The sequence below is a fragment of the Labeo rohita genome, chromosome 3 (assembly GCF_022985175.1).
Source record: "Labeo rohita strain BAU-BD-2019 chromosome 3, IGBB_LRoh.1.0, whole genome shotgun sequence".
Lineage (NCBI taxonomy): Eukaryota > Metazoa > Chordata > Actinopteri > Cypriniformes > Cyprinidae > Labeo > Labeo rohita.
Genome location: NC_066871.1, coordinates 11,947,291 through 11,972,971, shown reverse-complemented (window position 1 = coordinate 11,972,971; position 25,681 = coordinate 11,947,291). Strand labels below are relative to the sequence as shown.

At 37.4% G+C, this 25,681-nt stretch overlaps 3 protein-coding genes across 9 annotated transcripts in view; 2 read left to right on the top strand and 1 right to left on the bottom strand.

Moving 5' to 3' along the window:
* Positions 1-3,023, top strand: part of cacna1ha (calcium channel, voltage-dependent, T type, alpha 1H subunit a) — a 67,129-nt gene extending 64,106 nt beyond the window's left edge. For all 3 annotated transcript variants that reach the window (XM_051103418.1, XM_051103404.1, XM_051103411.1), the window contains one exon: positions 70-3,023. In XM_051103418.1, coding sequence (XP_050959375.1) covers positions 70-1,035 — 966 coding nt within the window. In that variant the 3' untranslated portion in view covers positions 1,036-3,023. The remainder of the gene's footprint in view (positions 1-69) is intronic.
* A 2,941-nt stretch (positions 3,024-5,964) lies between these two features.
* Positions 5,965-10,674, top strand: ccdc97 (coiled-coil domain containing 97). 4 transcript variants are annotated; one of them, XM_051103451.1, is made up of 6 exons: positions 5,965-6,378; positions 8,073-8,225; positions 8,312-8,639; positions 8,988-9,227; positions 9,312-9,435; positions 10,404-10,674. In XM_051103451.1, exons 1-6 carry the CDS (start codon positions 6,286-6,288, stop codon positions 10,519-10,521), a joined length of 1,056 nt encoding a protein of 351 aa, XP_050959408.1. In that variant the 5' UTR covers positions 5,965-6,285; the 3' UTR covers positions 10,522-10,674. The 4 variants fall into 4 exon arrangements, with proteins under 4 accessions (XP_050959408.1, XP_050959401.1, XP_050959392.1 ...); XM_051103444.1 differs by having other exon boundaries at positions 8,070-8,225; XM_051103435.1 differs by having other exon boundaries at positions 5,965-6,384.
* A 3,248-nt stretch (positions 10,675-13,922) lies between these two features.
* Positions 13,923-25,681, bottom strand: part of llgl1 (LLGL scribble cell polarity complex component 1) — a 50,822-nt gene continuing 39,063 nt past the window's right edge. For both annotated transcript variants that reach the window (XM_051105649.1, XM_051105650.1), the window contains exons 17-23: positions 21,776-22,059; positions 21,424-21,688; positions 21,231-21,345; positions 18,742-18,821; positions 18,319-18,442; positions 18,138-18,239; positions 13,923-15,515 (exon numbers count right to left, since the gene is read on the bottom strand). In XM_051105649.1, coding sequence (XP_050961606.1) covers positions 18,161-18,239; positions 18,319-18,442; positions 18,742-18,821; positions 21,231-21,345; positions 21,424-21,688; positions 21,776-22,059 — 947 coding nt within the window. In that variant the 3' untranslated portion in view covers positions 13,923-15,515; positions 18,138-18,160. The remainder of the gene's footprint in view (positions 15,516-18,137; positions 18,240-18,318; positions 18,443-18,741; positions 18,822-21,230; positions 21,346-21,423; positions 21,689-21,775; positions 22,060-25,681) is intronic.

The window sequence follows — 25,681 nt, the reverse complement described above, 5'->3', positions numbered from 1 at the left end:
TTAAGTGCTTCACTGTTGTTCAGTGCTTGCAGGCCACATGTTCACGTTGTCCTATGTTTGTTCTTTCAGGAGGCAATTAAAAACGACTCCATCGACGTGCAAAGTTTCGACTCCAAAGACAAAGACAGACAGGCAGGGATAACTACGGGCAGCTTCAAGCTGCGTGTTCCTCGGATCGCCGGCCCCAGCATCCCTCAGGGGTCACCCTTGCTGCCCCCACGTGGACATGCACCCAGTGTCTGCACCTTCCAGCAGCACCGCAGCCAGCACAATATCCCGTCCCGACCTCCCAGCCTGGCCAGCAGCAGCAGAAGCACCAGCCCCAGTGGCTCCATGTTTGATTCCGCTGATCCGACCGACGAGGAGGTGCGCCACATCAACAGTACAGCCCGGCTGTGGGTAGGGGTTCAGGCAGAAGCCCGGAGTCACTCCCTGTCTCCTTACACCACCTCAGGGATGCTGCTTCCGGTCCCCGTGAAGAACTGCAGCAGCGCTGCCAACTTAAGCGTCAAGGACCCAAAGAAGTGCTTTAGCGTGGACACGGAGGGTTTTCTGGAAAAACCCTACGGCTCCGATGACCATCGCAGGCACTCAATCGAGATTTGCTCTTCAGTAGATGAAGGGCTGTTTGGGCAAGAACTCAGCGAGAAGAGGCACGTTCCAATGCGGGGACAGTCGTTGCACATTCCCCGGAAGAAAAAGATGAGCCCTCCTTGTATCTCCATCGAGCCACCGTTTGAAACGGAGGCTCCCGGCTCCATGAAAAAGCTGTCGGAGAGCAGCATGTTACTACGGAGGAGGACGCCATCCTATGACCTGGCCCTGCAGGATTTGCCAGAGAACCAGTTGTCTACCCAGCCGCTCATCAAAGTAGAGCGGCACCCCTCTCACTGTGCCGAGTATCTGTCCCTGCCGCACCCCACCCCGATGGGCGGTCTGGCAGGCATTTTGTGCGAAAGCACACAGCCGCCCCCCTTTGATAGCAGATTTGAAGAATCCACAGACTTCGGCTCTGTAAACAGGACAGCCCAATGAGGGATGTCGGCTTTAGCCAAATTTTACCGTCCACACTCAAGGGTGCGGCCACTAGTTGAACGGGGGACGTCGACCTCTTTCTGTAGCCAAAGTTTTCTTTGTTTCTTTTTCAAATGTAATATCGTCATGAAAGCCAGCCAGGAATGGCAACCGATCCTAGCGGGGAACAGCATTTGATCTGACTGTGATCGGGCGAGGTGTTGAACATGGGATATGCAATTTCAGGTTTCCATATGGAACTCTGGTTCTTATTTTATTCCCAGTGCTCAATCACATTGATTTGAGTTCAGGATGTGTAGTGTTATGTATCATCTGTATCATATTTGTCAGTCTTTCCTCTCTTTGTCTTGAGCATTGGTAATGTTTTCTGTAAAGACAGAGTATACAGATTAAAAAGACTAAGAAGAACTGTACATGTTATGTATTTTATTGACTCATAAGGTGTAAATAGAGAACATATTGTATTAGTGGAGAAACAAGCTCTATTCATATGCACATATTTTTTATAGAGATCTATAATGTTTTTGCACATATCAATTTGAATTGTCCTCTGTTGTCTTCTTGTGAATGTACATTTTTTAATCAAATAGCTGTGGGATCAATTCTAGTCTGTTTAGGCCTACTGATATTGAGATGATTTTTATTTTTCTATTGGGAGGACGGGGTGTGTCGTGTTATATAGATCCAATGAGAACCAAACTACAAACGATCTGTAGCCTGAGTGCAATACACTATAAATGTTTCCGTAAGTTTACCCAGTTAGGTTACTCACTTTTTAAACAAACATAGCCAGTAACGTGCATCTCACACACACACACACACAACCCTTTACCATGCTCAGGTTCATCTCAAAGTGTATATTACGATTTCTGCTACACTACACTATAACCTAATTTAACCACAACATAACCTATTTTAACATTCTGTGGCCCTTGGCTGTGGCACAAGTTGCATGTGAAGGACAGAGTAATTCAAATGTAAATGTGACCTTGTTCTGTTTCTCCTGATGTTCAAACTTTATAACTGTCAAAGCAGAAGACTGAGGGAGTTAATATCAGCACACGTCTGATCTATTTTTTGATCTGCTCTGCTTTGAAATGGCACCTCTGGGTTTGTGCCCTTGTGAAACAATGAGACAACTGTTTAATGAAAGGAACACAAAGGTATGTTTTGATTTTTTTTTTTTTGAAAGTGATCAATGTGATTTATGTATAGTTAAACTAAGCCATGACGTTTTGGCAAATCACAGGTAAACGACACCTGCAAATCCTGCTCTTGAAATGATACAACTCACACAACAACATATCCAGTGTCATCAATGCATCACCTGAGATTTAAAATAGTTTTTGCAGCTTTCACGCTGTGCTAATTTACCTTTTTCCTCCATTTATGATTCTCCTCAAAAGATGGAGAGGGAAAATCAGTTGCATGTTATTGAGAGATTTAGAACTACAAACATCTGGATGTTTTTGAAGTTTTTGATATTTCAATTTACAGATATTTTCCATTTGTAGACTTATTATCTAATTGCACTGAGATGTAATTACAAGGTATTCCTCTTTGTAGAAACCTACTTATTGTTGTCTAATGCAATATTTTATGATAGTCTATGTTGAGACGAGTGCAAAAGGTTTAGTTTTAAGCAAAAATCATGGATGATCAGAATTGGTAAAAGTATGTACTCTGACAACATAATCGGACGTCAATTTAACTTTGGACTTTGAGACAAATGTGTGCAGTGTTTCATGTATCTTACGGTACTAGATCCATGTTTTTTTGCAAGAGGATTGTTGAGAGGTTTTTTTAAACTGCTATTGAATAAATGATAGAGCTGTATGGATGGAGTAGTATATTACTGCTTAAAGTGTTTTAATCACTTTGGGCACATGGACATTCTTAGCTGTTTTTTTTTTTTAAATATGAGCTTTTGCCATCAAGCAGCCTAATGTCCTTAACCCTTCAATAAATAATCAAAGCATTTTCCTCAAGCTTTTATGATGATAGTCATTTCTCTGTACTTTTCTCTTGTTATTGCAACTAGGACTTCTTTATTTAATGCAGACTGTCTGAAATTATTATTTTGGTTTTGAAGAAGAAGTGTTAAAAGCTATATACAATCGTATTTTTACATTGTATTACCTTTTATTGTAATGACCACAATTAATCTGAGGGATATTCTCTGTCATCAACAGATAAACATTTTCTAGCAAAAGGAAGATGTGTAATTCTTTTTTTTTCTTTCTTTTTTTTTTTTTTTTTTTTTTAAGTTTACACCTTATTTTTCAGTGCGGAAGTAAGTTGTTTTTTGGTAATGTGTGAGACTTCCGGTTTATAAGCTGCCGTAGGGAAATAAGAATTAGAATAAGTCCAGTAAACGGTAAAACTGTTTGCACTACAAACCATTGTGTTTATAATTAAGATAATACATTGAAATAATATAGTAAGACACCAGTTTGCAATATCAAGCAGCAAAATGAGCCGTTTTGTACAGCTAAAAATAGCTGGACACGGATAAGATCAGAAGCCAGGCCCATAAAATTTACAAATAGCAGTGCCCAGGTGGATAGACAGTTCAATATTATTTTAATATATTAAACTGGCCCTAAAAGTTTTTTCAATCAGATGCAATTTGTCTTTTGTTTATTACGAGGAGAAAACAAGCAAAGATTGAGAGTATAATGTCAGAAGAAGAGCTAGTTCAGACCCAGCAGCTTTAAAATAGTGTAGCTTAAACCAAACTATTCTATACTATATCTCCATAGTGAAATCTCAGATGGCCAGTTAAAATACTGGTGTCCAGGAGGTCGTGAACCTAGGGACCGTAGCATATACAGCTTAGCTTAAATGCGTGATATGAATAAATAGTGTTTTTAAACAGCTTGTGAGATATTATTCTCAAATGAAACAAGTAGAATTGACCTTAAAACTTGAAAAGCAGTATTTCTTACATAATTACATCATGATTTCATCTGTATGCAGACATGCAGTGTCAGGATCCCAAATGTATACCCGGTATTTTTAGATGTTAGCCCCAGCTGGTACATAGTAACTACACCATCTGGCAAAATCATTTGTTCTTTCTTTCTTTCTATTTTTATGCCAATTTTTTTCAAAGGTGTTTGAGTATTCTTATGGAAGTAAACGTAAAATGGAAGTAATCAACATTTTGCAGACTGCAAATATTTTGTATTACAGTGCCCAATTGAAATTAACATACCCTGTCTGTTGCCGTTCATATTTTAGGATAGTCACTAATGAAGGATTTAGTGATCTCAGGTTACTGATTCAAGGGATAGTTCACCCAAAAATGAAAATTGTCATTCATTACTCACCCTCATGTCGTTCCAAAACCTGTAAGACCGCTGTTTGTCTTCAGAAGACAAATTAAGATATTTTTTAGGGTTCAAGGTCCAGAAAGGTACCAAGAATATGCATGCGTTGTTTACGTGCCTATCAAAGCACGTGCATGTATCGGGGTCCTCTCCAAAATGGCGCTGGTGACACGGAGGAGAAGAATTGTTGAATAAAGTTATTTTAGATTTGTTGTGCACAAAAAGTATTCACGTAGCTTCATAAAATTACGGTTGAACCACTGATGTCACATGGATTATTTTGTCAATGTTCTTGGTATCTTTCTAGACCTTGAACGTGGTAACACCCTTGCTGTCTATAGAAGGTCAGAGATCTCTCTATCATAAATATCTTAATTTGTGATCCGAAGACGAACAAATGTCTTACAAGGTTGGAATGACATGAGGGTGAGTAATTAATGACAGAATTTTCATTTTTGGGTGAACTATACCTTTAAAGTTGGCTGCAGAACTGATTCAAGATGGCAGATTATGAATTATGTACTTCTGGGGGATCTTGCGCTAGCCAAACAACCCTGGTGAAAAAACAGCATATGCTGGTAGGTAAGTTTTGATGCTGGTTTAAGATGGTCCTTTGCTGGTTTATGCTGGTCATGTTGCTGGTCAAGGACCAGCATAAACCAGCAAAGGAGCAGCTTAAACCAGCATCAAAACTTACCTAACCACCATCCCAGCATCAAAACCTACCTACCAGCATATGCTGTTTTTTTCACCAGGGTTAACTGCCATTAAAATGAACGAGAATGCAAACAGTAACAGATTGCTGTCAGATATAATAGATCCCTTTGTCATTCACTCACTCGATTCAAATCAGTATGTTTTTAATCTTTATCTGTGAAAAACAAAATTACATTTTGAAGATTTTTTACACTGCTATTCTCCAGTCGTCGAAGGTAAAGTAAGGTCAGTTACAGTGTTAAAGCTGTCAAGCATAACAACGGATAAAAAGTAGCCTACCATCTTAAAAGTCTCATAAACATCGTCCAAAAAGCCTCCTGAAACCACACTAAAGTGCTGTGTGAGGTGACTGAAATTCGCTGCTTATCTTACTAGAGTCTTTTAAAATTATGCTAAAATAATATGAGATAAAGTTATAAGATTTTTTTTAGCAAAACTGGATTTTGGCGGCAAATATGGCTTTTGATGCGTTATTCACTAATTTACCTGCCCTGGTGAAAAAAACAGCATATGCTGGTAGGTATGTTTTTAAACTGGGATGCTGGTTTAAACGGGTCCTGCAGGGACCAGGATAAACCAGCTAAGGACCAGCTTAAACCAGCATCAAAATATACCTACAAGCATATGCTGTTTTTTTCACCAGGGTGACTGGATGTTAAGCAGTGCTCGGTTATAAGACAGGGCTAATTTTAAAAGGATGATTCAGAAAGCTGTGACGCTGTAATTATTTTTGGTTGTAACGTTAGGTTTCTGAGCAGTCAAACGCAGAAGCAGTATAAAGCAGAGTGTTGCCGTATGTCGCCATCGACTGGACAATGGTGAATTTACACACACGTTGGAATAAACGGAACTCAGTTTGTATTGAAAACGTTCCACACGGAACTAATAGTGTGGTTACACTGATGGTTAAAACGTAAAACGCTCTTGTTGTTTTTCTGTGTTGTTGTTTTGAATATTGAACAATTGAAAGGACTAATGTAACATGATTACATTAATTAAGTGGTACGAGTGTGTGTCACATATCCTACTACTACAAATTTAGCCAAGAACAGCAACGTCTTACTATAGTCATAGTTACACATTTAGTATGATTTGTATTATGTTTGGCAGAATAAAACAACGATAGATCGAAACATCACGCTGATATATGAACAGCAGTTCGCGCTAAAACTGCAATCTGAAGTAACGCCAGAAGACAGAAATGTGGGGAGAAATCGAGCCATGTGTCAAACCCCTGGAGGGTGAAGACTCGAGCAGCTGTGGGACACGCCAGAGATGGACAGACTGTGCACAGGTACAGGTGAGATGTGTTCAACTTATTATTGCCATCTACAATAGGGTCGTTAGCGAAATTCATGCTTTATGAGAAGTTTTGCAAAGTCTGATACATGCTGTCTGACAGACGTATTTTTTATACAGTTGCAGAATCTGCAAAATGTTAATTATTTTGACAAAATAAGAGGGTTCATACAAAATGCTTGTTGTTTTTTATTTAGTACTGACCTGAATAAGATGTCATTTTAAAGACGTTTACACGTAGTCCACAAGAGAAAAATAGTTGAATTTATAAAAATGACCCCATTCAACAATTCACATATGCTTGATTCTTAATATTGTGTTGTTACCTGAATGATTAGCTGTGTTGTTCAGAAAAATCCTTCAGGTCCCACGGATTCTTTGGTTTTTCATTATTGTTTTGTGTATTTGAACCCTTTCCAACAATGACTGTATGATTTTGAGATCCATCTTTTCACACTGAGGACAACTGAGGGACTCATGCAACTATTACAGAAGGTTCACTGATGCTCCAGAAGGAAAAACAATGCATTAAGAGCCGGGGTATAAACTTTTGAACAGAAAGATTTATACATTTTTCTTATTTTGCCTAAACTTACATGTTTCTCAGAAAACAAAATAAGTTACATTTACCCTGATATTCAATTCAAAAAGTTTCAAAGTTTAAAGTTTTACAATTCAAGAAGGTACACGTAGTTATGTTCTGTAGCTTCAGAAGGGCAGTACTAAATAAAGAAAATATTAATGCATGGTTTTTCCTTCTTGAGCATTAACGAGCGTTTGAACTTTCTGTAATAGTTGCAAATGAGTCCCACAGTTTTCCTCAGCATGAAAAGATGGATCTCAAAATCATACAGTCATTGTTGGAAAGGGGTTAAAATACACAAAAAAGCTGAAAAACCAAGGAATTTGTGAGACCTGAAGATCTTTTTAAAGAACAGTGTTTAACTGTTTAGGACAAATAAGGGACTCATGAACAACTATCACTAAACAAAAAAAAAAAACACAGCTGTGTATCATTCAGGTAATGACACAGTATTAAGAGTCAAGCGTATGTAAACTAACAGGGTCACTTTTTTAAATCTAACTATTATTTTCTCTTGTGGACTGTATGTAAACATCTTTTATGTAAAGTATCTTATTCAGGTCAGTACTAAATAAAAAAAACAACATGCATTTTGTATGGGCCTTCTTATTTTGGTAAAATAATTAACATTTTGGAGATTCTGCAAGACTAATGTAAACTTTTGACTTCAACTGTTTGTGCTTAAACAGGGTGCACATTTTAAGATCCCTTACTGATGAACAAAAAAAAATTCTCTTACTGATGGACAAAACAAGATTATGTGATTAAAAAAGAGAAAACATTTGTTTGTAATTGAAAAAAAAAGTGTGATGTTAGTATGAATACACAACAAGAACATTATTTATTAAATAAAATAGTAAATAAAAAAGTCTGTTTTCTAAATGTTATTATTAATCACATTTGGAATAATTAATCTCTCTGGTGATGTATGAAGGCTTCTCCAATCATTTACACTTAGTCTGCTTAAACTCCACCTCAAAATCAATCTTACATCACAACTTCAAAAAAATAGAAAGAGAGAGAAACGTGATAGTAAAGATTTTGTACAATGACCAAATGATACTAACCTCTCGAATATCTGTTGACACTTTCTCTCTCTAAAGCAGAAGACAGCATTGTGGGGAGAAATTGAGCCATGCTCTAAACCTAAACCTATCACATCTGACATCTGCGATGAACCTGCTGTTCGAGACAGATGTCCTCCTCAGACTGCTGTCAAGGAGGCCCACAGCACGACAAGCAGCTCTCCAAATCAAAAGGTGAGGTGTCACCTGTGTTCAGCTCATACATGCCATATAATTCTATACATGATTCTAACCATGTGACTCTTGCTTGTTTTCTTCAGGATGAGCCATCTAACTGTCTCAGCTCAATGATAGCGGCTATAGCAGCCAGTGGGAGTCCAGTGAAAAGCCAGCAGCTTGGGGAACCAGACTTAACTCTGGAAGAGAAGAAGGAGGTTTTATTGGATCAGTACAGATCCAAGCCCTTGGTATTTCTGGAGCGCTATCAGGCCCATCTGAAGCCGGAGCACATAGAGGCTTTCTCACACCTGAGCAATGACTGCAGAGCGCAGTACTACTGCAAGGAGATTCAGAAACGGGCATCCAGCGCAGCTGACCGGAAAAGCGTCCGTAACCATCGTTACGCGGCTCTCCGTGCTCTTCAGAAGGGTAAACACGGGGGGGGTTGTTAAAGCTTAATATTCAGCAACATTACTTCAGTCTTCAGTGTCACATGATCCTTTAGAAATCATTCTGACATGTTGAATTGCTGTTCAGAAAACATTACATATCATTACCAGTGTTGAAAATAGTTGTGCTGCTTAATATTTTTGTGGAAACCATGATATATTTTCTATTTCTTGAGGAATAGAAAGTTGTAAAGAACAGCATTTTTTTTAAATAGAAATCCAACATTATAAATGTCTTCACTCTGACTCCATAAAATAACTCCTCTGCCATTTGCAAGAATAGCACTTTGATACTTTTGTCTTACTCAGCAACTCTATCTCTCTGCAGAGGGCCAGTACTTCAGCGAGGAGCAGATGCGTGTGCGAGATCCGCTGCTGTACGAGCAGTACATCGGACAGTACCTCAGCGAAGAGGAGATTCTGCAGCGCTCGGAGGAGGCCATGAGGAACAGCCCAGGGGGACTCGCTGACCTGCTTATCAACTCCTACCAGGAGAAACTGATCCAGAACCGCATGGAAGAGGAGCAGGAGAGAGAGCAGTGTGCAGTGGAGGAGTCTGATGAGGAAGGTGTGAGATCTCACTGACTGACTCATGACTGAGATTCAGTTTAATGGATGAATTGATGGATGAATGTGCTTTTGTGTGTTTTAGAATATGACGAGCCTAGACAGGCAGAGTGGGAGCCGAATGCAGAAGAGAAAGCTATGCTGAGAGAGGAGTTCCTCAGTCAAATGCATCAGCGCTTCCTGGATGGCAAGGATGACTTCAACTACAGGTCAAATCATAGTGCTTGCTCACATAGGTCTCAAATTTTGAGTATAAAAAATAAACATTGCATTACCAGAATGTATCTTCAAATCAGTTGTTTATAAAGATATATATTATGAACTGTGGAGTGTTAATTGCCCTTATTTTAGTTCATATATAATTTTATATCTTAAAGGGATCATGAACTGCCTTTTTATAATTTTGTACTGTTCTCTGAGGTCCATGATGTTTTACATCAAAAAACATCATATTTTAGAAATAATAGGCTATTTTCAGTCCTGTTTTGACCCCCATCAGCAGAACGCTCTGTTTGAACAGGCGTGACAGATTGTAAACTCAGAAGTAAACGCCCACTGCTGTGATTGGCTAACAGTTGTGTATGTTTGACAGCCTACATCCTTCATAGTTTGATGCATAAATACTCATTACATATCAAATGATCTGTAATAACAGACAAAGGTGACCACATAATAAAAAACTCTGTGGTGTGACATCACTGTCACTGTCTTTTAGTTTCAATGTTTCCGAAAATCCTGCATCAAACTGTGACTTGTTTGTAAACAAACCTCTGTAAATTGAAGTAAACAACTGACCAAGTTCATATTGACATGGTCTGGAACTTTATTAAAAATAATGTTCATTCAGTCTTTCCCAACGCTGCGATCAGAAGGAATGCAGTGTGTGAATTGGTGGGCAGGGCTAAACAGGCAGTGATCTTCTGCTGAGGCGGTGTTCAGACACTATTACATCATAAAGTGGCACATTCTACGTTTTGTCGTTTTGGCAGATTGGCTTCAATATAAGCTGTTTTTAGACTAACCAAGTTTCAAGCTCTGAAACTACAGAATGTTTTTATAGTACAATGACCTCTTACATTACACATTAAAAGATCAAGGGAATTTTGATTTCTCAGTTCATGACCCCTTAATACTAAATAATATATTAATTACAATAACATTGATATTTTCATTGCAGTGAGGTGGATGAGAATCCAGATTATGATAACCTGGATATTGTAAGCCGTGATGCGGAGGAACGCTACTTTGATGAAGATGAGGAGGAGGAAGAGGAAGAAGAGGATATGATGCAATAGCCCTTAATGATGTATAGAATCTTCTCACAACAGAAAATTTTGGTTTGATTTGTTGTACATTCTTTGTAATTTCTACTGCTTTAATGTTTGTGTAGGTTAAATGTGATTATCAGGACTTTGTTGTCTTTAATAAAAGAGTACTATTTTTCAAGATGATGTTGTCATGTTTAAAGAATTCTCCTTTGAATAAAAAAAAAATCAAGACTTCAGGGGCCTAATTTATAAAGCGTGCATACACACAAATTTGATCTCAGACTGTGCATACGCTGAAAGCCACGGGAACGTTCATATTTATAAACAATCTTTTGCGTGGAAAAGTGTTTAAAGGCACGTCGGCGTCTGAGCAGATGTATGCATTTTTCCTTGTGTCAAATTGGAGCACTGCAGGTACTTGGAAATATAAGCAGCAGCCATGATGATGATGATACTACTACTACTACTAATAATAATAATTGTTTTAGGGTGTGCATTTCGGTTAGTTTTTTTCTGACAGATATCAAACGCTGGAAAACTGTTAACAGGCAAGATTAGAAAGTTGAATTAAAAAAAAAAAACATATGAATGTCTAAGACATGTTAATAATGCCATGAATGTGCAAATATCACCATAAACAGAACATGAGTTTTGACATGTCATCATGCATCTGCCGCGCTTTTGTGAACGGAGAAACAAAATAAAATTGTATATAATAAATAAGCTTACACAAATATAAGAAATTCCTTTAATGTTGGATCCAGCCTCCATTAAATCAAAATGGCATAAACGTATATCTTGGCACAGCATTTGGATGTTATCATATATGTGTTTCTAATAAAGTAAAAGTACCTTACAAAATTATTCACAGATGCTATCCTGTAAACGTAGATGTTAGCAGGTATCTTTTGTAACATATCTGTTGAAGATATTAAACTTATTTTTCTGTTGCCCTTTTTCTTTCATTTTGGGTTGACTTTAAAATAGACAAAAATAATCAAAATAATTCAAACGAAACCATATATTACCTTTTGTAAAACTGATCTTAAAATATATTGAAACCGTTTCTAATATGAGATCACAAAATGAGAAGCTTATAAAAACAATAAAAGTTCTAAAGCTTTTCAAATGTATGTAACTGCATTTATTTAGGTTGATGTTGTTCTGTTTTGCTAGCTTTGAGATGTGCAACGTTGGCAACGTTTGCCTTGTGCTTTTGTGTGAACATGGAACTGAAAAAAAACGTAGGCTATGATGAATTTTGGTTTGTTTCTGTGATTCGCTCAATAAATTAAAAAGAAACAAGACTGCTAAAAAGGCATCCTGTTTTTCTTGATGCTACAAATTAAAGCACAGTATTTTATTTTCATTGTGAGTGAATGTTTTTCAATTTCGTCCTCACTAAAATTCTTTTTCTTGCCACTCGCCATTCTCAAACAACGGTTTTCGACTGGAAACTAACAATGAAATGAATTGTTCTACCTATTGGATTGTTTCTTAACGTCTACACATACCCCAACCCTAAACTTAGCCCTTACTATAATACAAAAACAAATTTACAAATTTATTGTTGTACAGTGTGACAAAAATAACGCTGACTGATGAGGTCTGTACATTATAAATGAGGCCCCAGGCCTGACCTTAAAGGGGTCATTGGATGCAAAGTTCACTTTTTCATGTTGTTTGAACATTAATGTGTGTTGGCAGTGCATGTACAAATCTACCCTATAATGATACAAATCCATGCAGTGGTTTTTAATTAATCTGTAAAAATAATATCCCCTTTTTCAAATCAAGCCGTTCTCAGGCGCCTGTCGCACCAACAGAGGCCGCTCCCACGATAGTTGATTGACATGAGCATCTTACCTCATACCCGCCTTTAATCAGCTGTAATAGTCCAACCTCCATTGTTTCAATGCCGGAGAAGGCGATGTAAGTTAGACAAATATATCTCAGATTGAGGTGTTGTGTTGCTGGATGTAATAATGAACGTAGTGGTTGTCATTTACTCCCGACATCTGAGCCGCTGAACATGCAGTAGATTATGTTTGTTTATTAATGGAATGCGCTTCCCGATCTATATCTGTCTATGTTTGTGCGAATCATTCATGATCCAGTTTAACTTACAGCAGAAGGGAGTGAAAGGGTATTTTTTATGACTCTTTGTGATCACCTTTCCTAATAACATGCTAGCAGGGGCTCGTAACAGCCGCTAAACGTGGCTAAATGCAGCTAAAGTGAACAGGCTCGTCACGCCACAGAGAGAAGAGAGGGGCGGGGAGAGCAGAGCTCATTAACATTTAAAGCAACCTTGACCAGAACAGGATGATTTTTGCAGAGCTGATTTTGGCAAGGTAAAAAAAGGTGTTATTTACATTACCATTGAGAAATTTTAACCAAAGTATGTTATAGACTTTTCATTAAGACCCTAAAGAATCATATCAACTTGTGGAAAATGGGCATCAGATGACCCCTTTAAAAAATAGCTTTAAAAGGCTTTTGCTGTTTAGCATATTTAAAGTGCATGCAGTATGTAGGAATCATTTTTTCTTATAAGGGTTAAAACAAATTGACTCCCTTTTACAACTTATGTTCTTCTGAAACGATATGCATGTAGTCTTTATTAATCCTAATTATCAAGCTCATATTAAGAAAGACTATATGGACTATTTCTACCATTAACAATTAATTTGATATACTGCAGCAGTTTAACAAACTGCAACATTCCCATATACATTAGATCAAAATCTTTGCTCATGTCAACAACCCAAATTCCGTGAACGCAAGTGTGATAATTGCCACATTAATTCAGATTTAACAGATTTTTAGTGTCATTTTTAGTGTGATTTTTATAAGTACTAAAAGTTTGTTACAAGTGCAAGCATGGTAAGAAAATTTGCATTTCAAATGAAATGCCTTTCCAACAATTTCACCTTAAGACAGCAACTGAACTTAAGTATAACCAGATATAATCAGAAGGTTTTGTCATTTTAGAAACTGTTCTAGTTAAATCTCAGCAGTGGATAATTGATGCTGAAAAGGCATCAGTTTGACATCAAAAAACAGGTAAAATATCCAAATCAAACTGACGTTGTAAAGTGAACGTCAAACATTTTGGTCTACATATACATTCAACCAATTTCAGTGTGAGATCTTCGCCCAGTTACCACTGGAAGAAATTGCTATCTATATTGAATTTAAAATAATGCTATAGCATCTTGATTACATCTTGACTAATATTTGATGTCAAAATGATATCAAAGTGCCCAATGGGTCATATAACTTAAATGGTTTACATGGATTTTTTTTTTTTTTGGCTAACCATATTTTCTAAGATACACAAGTATATTCACTGGCTGGAAATACTGGAAAATGTGGCATTTGGTTTTCAAAGACTAATTTCAATACAGACCACACTGGAGATTCAATAAAATGTGGAGTAAATACTTTATTAACATTCAAGATTTCATTAGCATTGCTATATCTCAAATTAAAATTCTACACAAGAAAAATAAAAATTAAATACATGTTCACAGGATAGGTGCTGGATGGAAAGTAAAGGTTATGTAAGGCAAATATACAAACAAAATTAAACTACAATTAGTGAGGTCCCTTTGACTTGTAACCAACAAAACAAAAAAAACAGAAAATGCAGGGTGAAAACGTGACGACGAGTCGATACCAAGCAAAGTATTTATGTGCAGTTTTCTTTGTAATTACAATGTAAATAGAGCCTTTCACTTTAAAATTCATACTTTACTTCTAAAAGCACACTGACTAATATCTGCATTATCTGACCCAAAGAGCCAGCTGTGTCTCATTCAAATGTCTGTGCAACACTCATCCTATTCCCTCAATTAGCTATGCTAACGTCTATAGTATAGTCATTTTTTGTTATACTACACAACTGTTTATAATTGCCCCACAAAATGCAGTGTTAGAAATGCCTAGTAACCTAAATGCCAGTGAAATATCTATAAAATACAAAGTACCAACCCTTATAAGCCATATAAAATTATTCTAATACTGTAAATAGAAAAAGTCATTAGCTCCTTCATACCGTGTTAATACTGTGGCGAAAACAAACTGGTTAGAATTACTGCGGCGAATACACACCACGTTCCTTCAAATTACACACTTCACAGTTAACTGCCAGAATTACTTACAATGGCAAGTGGTTAAGGGACATTATTTAAAAATAATAATAATTATAACAATAATAATAAAGACGACTGAATGAAAGGAAAATATCTCTATCAAACCCACAGGGTCCATAACTTGAACTTTTCAATAGACTCCTGATTTGTGGTCAGAAACCATCACAGTATCACAGATATTGTTGAAAAGGCTGTCAGGAGGAAAAAAGCAAACGCTTCATACAGAGAGCATATACCTTCATAAATGAGCAGGGCACTTAATTATGAATAGTTAATTTCTGTTGTGCAGTTGGCCGCCCTAAAATACCCTTAGAGATGCATGAACTGTAGCAGCTATGTATACTAGGAAATCAACTAAAAGAGGCAAATTATACACCAGATATCTAAAAATAAGCATTTTGATTTGATTTAGCATTAATTAATGGCACACAGTGAGATGAGAGGTGATGTGACAAAACAGGAATGTTAAAAGACAAACTGAGAAGAAAAACTTGATGGGCTCAGTGCAAGTAGCCCCCCCTACCTGCATACAGACATTGTGCAACATCTCGACTGTTTTATTGCCTGATCCCTTTAAAAGTCACCTCTCAAATGTACCATTTTATGGCCTCTCAAAGGAACCAATGGTTGTCGGGAAAAAAAAAAAAAAAAAAAAAAAAAATTGGAAAGGAAAACTGGAGGAAAGGTGAAGAAAAAGAGCAAAACAGAATAGATCATTCAGTCTTTTGGCACAGGGAAAAAGTGCAACAATCCCATGGCAAAAACTTCATGAACAATGTTTGGTGCAACTTCCGGAGTCACAAACCGCTCGATCAAGATCCAATTAGAAGTAATGAGTTCAGCTGATGAGTCCCAAAACTGCTCCTAAAAAAAACAACAACATCCTCATTAAGGCTTAAATACTGATGCAATTACATTTAAATCATCAAAACAGTTTGATTTAATAATCAAAATCATTCTGCACTGCCAAACATGTCCACAAGGAGGCAAAAAAGCATTTTTTTCCCTGAGGAAAGTGCAAATAAACAATGTAAAATGTCCAAGGCTAAACGAAAGCGCAGGAGAACGTGTGGTCTGTTCTTAATTTTCTGTACATTAGCAGTTCAGATAATAACGCCTTGGGCTAAGAGACAGATGCCGTACTGAGAGTCAACTGCAGAAATCACAGGAGTGCATTCCGTCAAGCTCTGCTTAAAAATGCAGAGATAATAAATTGACTGCAGTCATTAGCAGACTAGAAACTATTTGGGATCTAGAAAGTCATAAAAAGCAGGAGGTAGGGGAAGAATTCACTCAACAAGCAGATTCTGGCAATTAAACACACAAGATGCCTGGTAGCACCATGGTTTGTCTGTCTACCTTAACTATTGTTTACTAAGCCATTTTAAATTTTTTGAAACTCTAGCAATACAAGCTATGTAAGTCACAGTAATGCTACACTTTAGGTACACAAACAGATAGCAGTTAATTACAAAAAGAAAAAGCCACACACACACACACACATCTTTTAAAACACAATTACAGATAATATATTTTTACGAACAGAGCAGACTTTATTGAACTCAAAAATCTTGGCAACCGAATGTACTTGAATACACTAAAGCACAAAAAAACCCACATAAAAACACCCTAATCAAATGGACTTGAAACCAGAAAAAAGCTGAATGGCAGAATTTAATTAATAAATTACTAGATTCACTTGGCTACAATAAATCAGACCACCCATAACTAGAGGAATTTTAACCAAAAACACTGATTCATGTCGATGCCAATAGCCTTGTGGTTAGCATGTCAACATATAGTGCCATTGCGCTGTGGGCGACCCGAGTTCAAATCCCGCTCCCGGACCTTTCCTGATCCCACCCCCTTTTCTCTCCCAGTTTGCTTCCTGTCCATCTACACTGTGCTATCCAAATAAAGGCATAAAAATGGCAAAAAAAAAAAAAAAAAAAAAAAAAAAAACACTGATTCATGTCAGTGGAAGGTTGTAGCCTCTGTCCTAAAAAAAAAAAAAAAAAAAAAAAAAAAAAAGATTTATTTAAAATTATGAAGATATATTTAAAACAAATACCATGATGCTTTCCTTGTGTATAAGTGTTTTTGTATGAATACATGTTATGCATGTTTCCGTAACATGTTATCTTAGTAGTTTATGGTACTTCTGTTTACTGCGTAACTGTCAGATTTGTTTCTTTCTCTTCACAATGTCATTGTTCAGATTTTGGGAGGTTGTATTGTCTTGTAACCGTTTTTGAAATATGTTGTTTATTATTCATTAAAAGGATATTTAACTACCCCATGATTTACTCACCCTCAATTTTCATTTTTTGGGTAAACTATCCCCTTTAATGAATAATTAACAAAAACTTGCCTCTTTCAGACAAATACAAATATAAAAAAAAAAAATGTCCTGGCTTTTCCAAACTTTATAATGGTAGTAAATGGGTGTCAAGATGAAGCCCATGAAAGTGCATCCATCCATCATAAAAAGTATTAATTGAATTGATGTGTTTGTGTAAACGAAATACCCATATTTAAAACTTCATAAACCATAATATCTAGTTTCCGCTAATTGTACGAGAGAGCGGTGTTCCAGCAGATACGTAAGACGTATGCCAATGCAGTGACGAATGCGGAAACGCAGAGGAGAGCGCAAAACAAAACACCGGTCAATTACAAGTACAAAACGAGGATTTGTACGAGGAAACGAGAAATGCAGAGGATTTTGATATAAGCCAAAAGGAGACTGGTTTTCCTCTGCTGCAAACCTGGTTTTTGAGAGACTAGCATATTTTTACTAGAGCTTAAACTACACCTACATCCTACATCATCCGCTGGAACGCCACTCTCTAGTGAATGTGCGTACGACAGTCAGAAGCAGCTAGAGATTATGATTTATAAAGTTTTAAATTTGAATATTTTTCTTACACAAACGCATCGATTCACTTCAGAAGGCATTTATTAACCCCCTGGAGCCATGTGGAGTACTTTTTATGATGCATAGACGCACTTCAAAATCTCAACACCAATTCACTCCCATTAAAGGGGTTGGAAGATCCAGGACATTTTTTTTAATATAACTCAGATTGTATTTTTCTGAACGAGGAAAGTCATATACACCTAGGATGGCTTGAAGGTTAAATCATGTGGTAATTTAAATTATGTAAACTGTAAACTAAAAAAAAAAAAAAAAAAAATCTATTTAAGCTATACTGCTATTTGCTGCTTGTTTGAAAACAACTGAACTTTTGTCACATGATACTGAAAAATGTAGTGTGATATCATCAGTACATATTGTTCCTCTATAACACTACAAAGTGCACATCCCAAATAATTTTTGCAAACAAACGTCTAGCAGGGATCTGCCAGGCTCAGCAGGGTTCACTTCCTCAGACACACTCCATTCTGCATCAAGTGACAAATCCCCCGTCTACTCTTTACAGACCACAGTGTTCACAGCCCGCTTACTCTGTAAATGTTCCTCACCTCCAGCTGTCTGCTAGCTCGCCTCAGTTGATGAGAATTCCAGGAGGCCTCCCATCCTCCTCAGTGATGTTTCTGAAGTTATTCTCAGCTTCATCCACAGTCCTACAGAAGCAAAACATTGAGGGAACCCGAAATAACCTCAACTCTAACAGACCAGAATAGATAAGTAAAGAACGCTCACATTAAGAAATCTTTGACATCCTCAACAGTGAGCTCGCCCGTGGTGTCCAGAGTGATGTCAGCACTGCTGTTTGGAGAATCCAGGACGGGCGAGGATAAGGCGCTCCGCATTTCATCCAAGAACCCTGAGAGAATGACCACACATTATCAGATTTTGTGTTTTTTCAGCCTGAGCAATATTTCATGAAATACAACGTGTTCCTGACAGTGTGATGTGTATTGTCACAAAAGGGGTGAGATCATAGTTTTGGAAAAATTAACTGCTGTATGAGACATTAAACATCAAGAACATAAATTAGACTTCAGTCATAAAAATTCAAATTTCCAGTAAAACGAAACCGCTAAAACGCTAGTAATTTCAGCTAGTTGGGTGAAGAATGACATTTATTTTCCATCTGTCAAGACTTGAGCGCAGAATTGTTACCTTCAGTTTCAACAGACTTGCTCTCTGCTTGTGTCTTGTGTGTTCCATTAGCCTGTGGTGGGAGCGTCGTGCTGGAACCGCTAAAAAAAAGATTGAAATGTGCTGAAAATGCAGAACTATTATTCTCTGAATGTCTGGAACATGATTCATTTCTCCAACATGATCATCCACCAAAATTATCTATCTGAACACTACCATTCAATAACCGAAATTTACTTGTCATATTTTTGAAAGATGTCTCTTCTGCTCAACAAGGCTGCAGTTATTTTGTTCAAGAATATAGTAAAAACAGTAATAATATGTAATATTTTCATAATTTCAAATAAATGTCTTCAGTGTCAAGATCCCTCAGAAATCATTCTAATGTGTTTATTTTATGCTTAGGAAACATTTCTTGTTATAATCATGTTGAAAACCGCTTAATATTTTCATAGAAACCATGATACTTTTTTTCCAGAATTCTTTGATGAATATAAATTTCAAAAGAGCAGCATCTGTTTGAAAGAGAAATCTTTTGTAACATTAAAAATGTCTTTACTGTCACTTTTAATTAATTTAGTGCGTCCTTGCTGAATACAAATATTCTGGAAATTTCTTTTTATACAGTGCTTTGCAAAAGCATTTTTTTTTTCCCCAAGCTGTTTTGTGTTAAATCCTTATGTTAAACTGCTTTTAACTTTTTCTATGTTAATCAACATTCTATACACCATAATCACAAAGCAAAAAAAAAAAAAAAAAAAAAAAAAAAAAAAAAAAAAAGATGTGACAACTTGTCATTTTTTAAAGATGCAAATTTATTAAAAATTTATTAAAAATAAAAAATATTTTTAATTAATTTGCAACAACTTTGCAAATTTATTAAAAATAAGTACATTGCATAAGTATTCATACCCTTAACGCAGTACTTCTTTGAATCACTTTTACAGCCTCAAGAATTTTCAGGTACGATACGACAAGCTTTGCGCATCTGCATTTGGCAATTATCTAATATTCTTCACCTCGCCTCTTCACCTCTCAAGCTCAGCTTGGATGGGGGGGGTTGGGGGTCGCCAGACATTTTCAGCTTTCTCCAGAAATGTTTGATTAGGTTCAACCCCAGGCTGTGGCTGGGCCACTCGCGAACATTCACAGAGTTGTCTATAAGCCACTCTCGCTATGTGCTTAGGGTCATTGTCCTGTTGTAAGGTGAACCTTCTGTCCAGTCTGAGGTTCTGAACGCTCTGGACTGGGTTTTCATTAAGGCTCTCTCTATATTTTGCTGTGTTGAGCTTTTCTTCTACTCTGTCAAGTCCCTCAGTCTCTGCTACGTAAAAACATCCCCACAGCATGAGGCTACTACCAGTATACTTTATTGTTGGGATGGTACTCTGCAGGTGATGTGCAGTGCCTGGTTTCTTCCAAACATGATGCTTGCAATTGAGGTTCTTTAGACCAGAGAATCTTGTTTCTCACAATCTGAGAGTTCTTTAGGTGCTTCGTTGGAGGATGGTTTCCATGTGTCTTCACTGAGGAGAGGACTGATGTTTGGCCACACCACCATTAAGACCGGATTGGTGGAGTGTTGCAGTGATGTTTGTCCTTCTGCAAGTTTCTCCCATCTGCATATATTATCATGGAGCTCAACTAGAGTGACCATCAGTCTCTCACATGTGAACCTTCAGTGAATTTTTCTGAACTCTTCCCCAGATGTGTGGCTTGATGAAATCCTGTTTCTGAGCTCTATATGCAGTTCTTTTGAGCTCAGGGCTTGGTTTTCACTCTGATATGCATTTTCAGCTGCAGACCTTTTGAGGTATCCCAAGAAAAGGGTATGAATACTTATGCAATGGAATCATTTCAGTTTTTTTTTTCTATTAAATTTACAAACTTGCTACAAATCTGTTTTTAGCTTTGCCATCATAATGTATGGAGTGTAGATTGATGTGGAGAAAAAAGTTAAAGCAGTTTAAAATAAGGCTGCAACATAAAACAAGAAAAAAATTAAGAGGTATGAATACTTTTGCAGGCACTGTATAGTGCTTAATAAGAAATATTAATGCCTGACTGCCAAAACCATGTCATTAAATTCAGTGACTTCACCTTTCTGTCAAGACAAGTTAATCTTGACCGTGAATATTAATTTGCTTTCCAACTGTCACTCTTACTTAAATGAAAAAGTTTTCAAATCCATGTAAAAAGCAAATAAACTTCTTCACAACACACATTTCCTATCATCAAAAACCCAAGGAGGAAAAAACCCAATTAAACAAGAAGCAAATTCTAGGTCACAAAATACATTTCACCCATAGGATGTTGAGTAGCTCCACAAACAGTAAAATCTTACTGATCCAAAATCCGGCTCAACATAATTGCATATTGAACATCAAATATCTTCAAGTTGGCTGTGGCTTTGATGTTGCCCAGGAATTTCACATTTAGACTTGACAGGCAATTTTCTGGAAACTTTGGATTGAACACTTAAACTGATTAGTGAAATCTCTCTCATTTACCTGTGAGCAGAGAGATCGTGAGGTCGCTCCACATCCACTCGGCACAGCGGCTCTGTGATCACACGAGCTGACAGCGAGAAGCGCTCGTACTCCGAGGGTGAAATCAGGTAGAATCCTATCAACATAGTTTAATCTCGTTCATGTGGAAAAGCTCAGAAATTATTTACACGCCGTTTGAGAACGAACTACTAACCTTGCCCAGTCTTAGTGAACACGCAGGAAGCAATGCCGCTGATGTCTTCTTTGCGGATGCAGTCGTAGCGTACTTGCGGTCTCAGTGCTGGCACGCTGAACACGTGGATGTCACCCAGATTTGTAAGGCACACTAGAGCGTTCTCAGAGTACTCTTCAGAGCTAACGCTGGTGAAGTTCGACAGCGCCACCTTTCGTACTCGACAGCCTTCATGGGCGGTCAACTTGAACTTGGTCTTCGCGCTTACTTTAGGCAGCATGAAAACCTACACAAAGTAAAACAAAGGTTGTTCCAATCCATTTTTTGATGATCTGGTTTATTTAGTTAAGCTAACTTGAGTAAAAATCCCAACCTTAAACTGCTCCTCAGAAGCAATAAGAACAGAGTGGCTGCCCTGCATATCTGGTGCTTTGGCCAGATCTCTGGAGACTTCGTATGGCTCTGGCAGAGGGTTCCCTCGGCCATCCAGCACAGCGATGGACACCACTGGGGCTCTGTGCATAAGCTGGATCTCCTTACCCAGCAGCGCCTCCACACTCTGCTCAGAGAACTTCTCCTGCGAGGGTACATCCAGAGCGTATGCGTACACGGAGCCAGAGTTCGTGCCGGCCCACATTGTAGGTCCGTGATGTGTTCCTGAGTAACAGCCACAACAATAATAATGAATGTTCAGGTCCTGGAGTCTCATTTACATAAAACATGCATGATGCTAGTTCCACAGAATCCTGATTTGTTTGTCTTTTTAAAAAAAAACAAAAAGTGACATGAGAATACTGTTATATGCAGGGCTGTAATCACCCTATAGCGTGGTACATGTTCATTCAGTTGACAGATTGTAAAGCTTTAAAGAAGTAGTCCACTTCCAGAATAAAGATTTACAGATAATGTACTCACCCCCTTGTCATCCAAGATGTTCATGTCTTTCTTCAGTCGTAAAGAAATTGTGTTTTTTTGAAGAAAACATTTCAGGATTTTTCTACATATAATGGACCGATATGGTGCCCCGAGTTTGAACTTCCAAAATGTAGTTTAAATGCAGCTTTAAACGATCCCAAATGTGTTTGTAAACAATCCCAGCTGAGGAAGAAGGGTCTTATCTAGCGAAACGATCGGTTATTTTCATAATAATACAATTTATATACTTCTTAATGTCAAACGCTCGTATTGACTTACTCTCCCTGAACTCCCATCTCATGTTCTCCCTCAACTTCAAAATCATTTGTTTGATCTTCTTTGCATGTTCACTTCGCAAAGACTGGGTCGGTACTTCTGCAGCGATGTAGGATGATTTTGAAATGATTTTTGAATTTTAGGGAGAAAATACAATTGGAGTTTTTCGACATACCCTAACTGTCTTGAGTCAGAATACACAGAGCTCAGGCAAAGCAAGACAAGACAAGCTTTTGAGATTAAAAAGTATTTAAATTGTTTTTGCTTTTTTTTTAATGAAAATAACTGATCGTTTCTCTAGATAAGACCCTTCTTCCTCAGCTGGGATCGTTTACAACCGCATTTGGGATCGTTTGAAGCCACATTTAAACTGCATTTTGGAAGTTCAAACTTGGGGCACCATATCAGTCCATTATACGGAGAAAAATCCTGAAATGTTTTCCTCAAAAAAACAATTTCTTTTTGACTAAAGAAAGACATGAACATTTTGGATGACAAGGGGGTGAGTACATTATCTGTAAATTGTTGTTCTGGAAGTGGACTTCTCCTTTAACATTTGGTTTAACATCAGGCAAGTGCAAAAAGGTTAACAATTAATAAGAATTATTGGACTATGTTTTATAATTCATCTTTCAGTCACTACTCTTGACTAGGGCAAAAATGAAACTTAATGAATCAAAGTACTAAAATGTCATTAGTATATTACGAGCATTACCATTCAAAAGTTTGAGGTCAGTCTTTTTTTTTTTTTTTAAATTAACACTTATTCATTCAACCGATTAAAAAGGGCATTTAGAGAAAAGACATTTATAATGTTAGAAAAGATTTCCATTTTAACTCAATGACAAATATTTTACAAAAATATTAAGCAGAACAACTATTTAGCACCAAATCAGCATATTAGAATGATTTCTGAAGGACCACGTGGAGTAATGGCTACTGAAAATTCAGCTTTGTCAAAGAAAGAAATAATTTAAAATTAAAATACAAAAATGTTGTTAAACTGATTATTAAACCCTACTGTAACTGTTAGAATGGCCAAGGATCAATATTCTCCACCTAAAAGTGTTTGGACAGACCAAACCTTAAGTCGTAGAGACTTGAAATTTGGAGGGATGGTAGTACTCACAATGCCTACAAAGTCACCAAGGCTCGCCCCAAACGACCTGATGGTGGCGCTACAGTGATCAAAAGTATGAAAGCACTCATTACTCTCAAATCGTTAAAAAGTGTCACATTGTTGGAATCCTTGGCTCACGACTGACAAAACAAAACTGTCAGAAAAAAAAAAAAAAAAAAAAAAAATTTTACAAACTATTCCTATGTTTTTCACCCGATCAGAACCAAACCAGTGGTTTCTTTAAAGATTCTTTGAAGAAAAAAAAACATTATACTTGCTATTCGCCATTGCAACAGGACGCCAAAAACGTTTGTAAGGGGCACCTATAACTCTTGAAAAGAAAGAGATATTTTCGGAATCTCTGAACATCTGTGCAAGAACTCAATCTGAGGTCACAGTGAAAAAACAAAGTGCAGAGTTTGGCCACTTGGTGGCAGTTTGAGTGCGGGTTCGGAGCCAGAGCCTAGTTTCAAATCGGTTCTTTGTTTTTCCACACCCAAAGCACCAGTGCAGAACCAGGAAAAGTGGTTCGTAAGTAGCACCAAAACATTGCTGGTCAAGAAGTAGGAACCGCTTGTGTCAGAGGCTGGGTGAACAGAAACTTTTGACCGGGCTTTTTTTTTTTTTTTTTTAAATAGCAGCTAAATACGAACACATTGGATTAGCTGTGTTTGAATGCTGATGTAGGTTCGCAAAGCCATTGTTGATATTGGGTTTGTTCAGGATGTTTCAGCTCTGCATGGACCGGTCGGCATGTTGCGTCTCTGGCTCTGTGGTCTCTCTCCAGCCCGTGGAATAGGAAACCAGTCAAACCGCGGAAATTGCACTCGGAATCAACACCCGGTTCTTGCTGAAAAACAGCCCTTAGTTGGCGCTAATGCTGCTGTATCCCTCTGTAATCAATAAAACCAATGTAGCACAATTCTCTGGACTCTCTAGATCAATAATTATCAAAAAATGTTTAACTTTACCCTTCAGGAAGCCATATTAGGGTCATTTAGAAAAGAGGCGTGGTCAAGCACACACAAAAGCCTAAATCTTCAAAACGAAAACACAAAATTTAAAGGGGTCATCGGATGCCCATTTTCCACAAGTTGATATGATTCTTTAGGGTCTTAATGAAAAGTCTCTAATATACTTTGATTAAAAATTCTCAATGGTTTTGAACAACACCACCCTTTTTTACCTTGTCAAAATGAGCAAAAATCATCTCATTCTAAGGGGTTGTTTCTTTAAATGCAAATGAGCTCTGCTCACCCCGCCCCTCTCTTCTCTCTGTGGAAAGACAGTCTTGTTTACATTAGCCGCGTTTAGCCACTAAACTTCCTAACTACCACGTTATAAGGAAAGGCGATTGCAAAGATTCATAAAAAAACGCTTATACTCACTTCTGCTGTAAGTGAAGCTGGATAATGAATGATTCACGCGAACATAGACGGATATATGTAGATCGGGAGGCGCATTCCCTTCACAAACGGAATCTACTGCATCTTCAGCGGCTCAGATGTCAGGAGTAAATGACGACCACTATATTCATTATTACATCCAGCAACACAACACCTCAATCGCTCAATCGGAGATATTCTTGTCTAACTTTCATCCCTGCTCTGGCATTAAAACATGGAAAGTTACGGGACTGTGACAGCTGGTCTAAGGTAAGAGCTCATGTCAATCAACTATCATGGGAACGGCCTCTGTGGGTGTGACGGCACAACGACAAGAATATGAGAACGGCTCGATTTGAAAAAGGGGATATTATTTTTACAGATTAATTAAAAACCACTGCATGGATTTTTATCATTATAGGGTAGATTTGTACATACACTGCCAACACACATTAATGGTCAAACAACATGAAAAAGTGAACTTAGCATCCGATGACCCCTTTAAGAACTTCACAAAAATAGGTCAGCACATGCAACATTACTTAAAGTAACTTAAGTAAATTGACTGTAATGGCTGTAAATG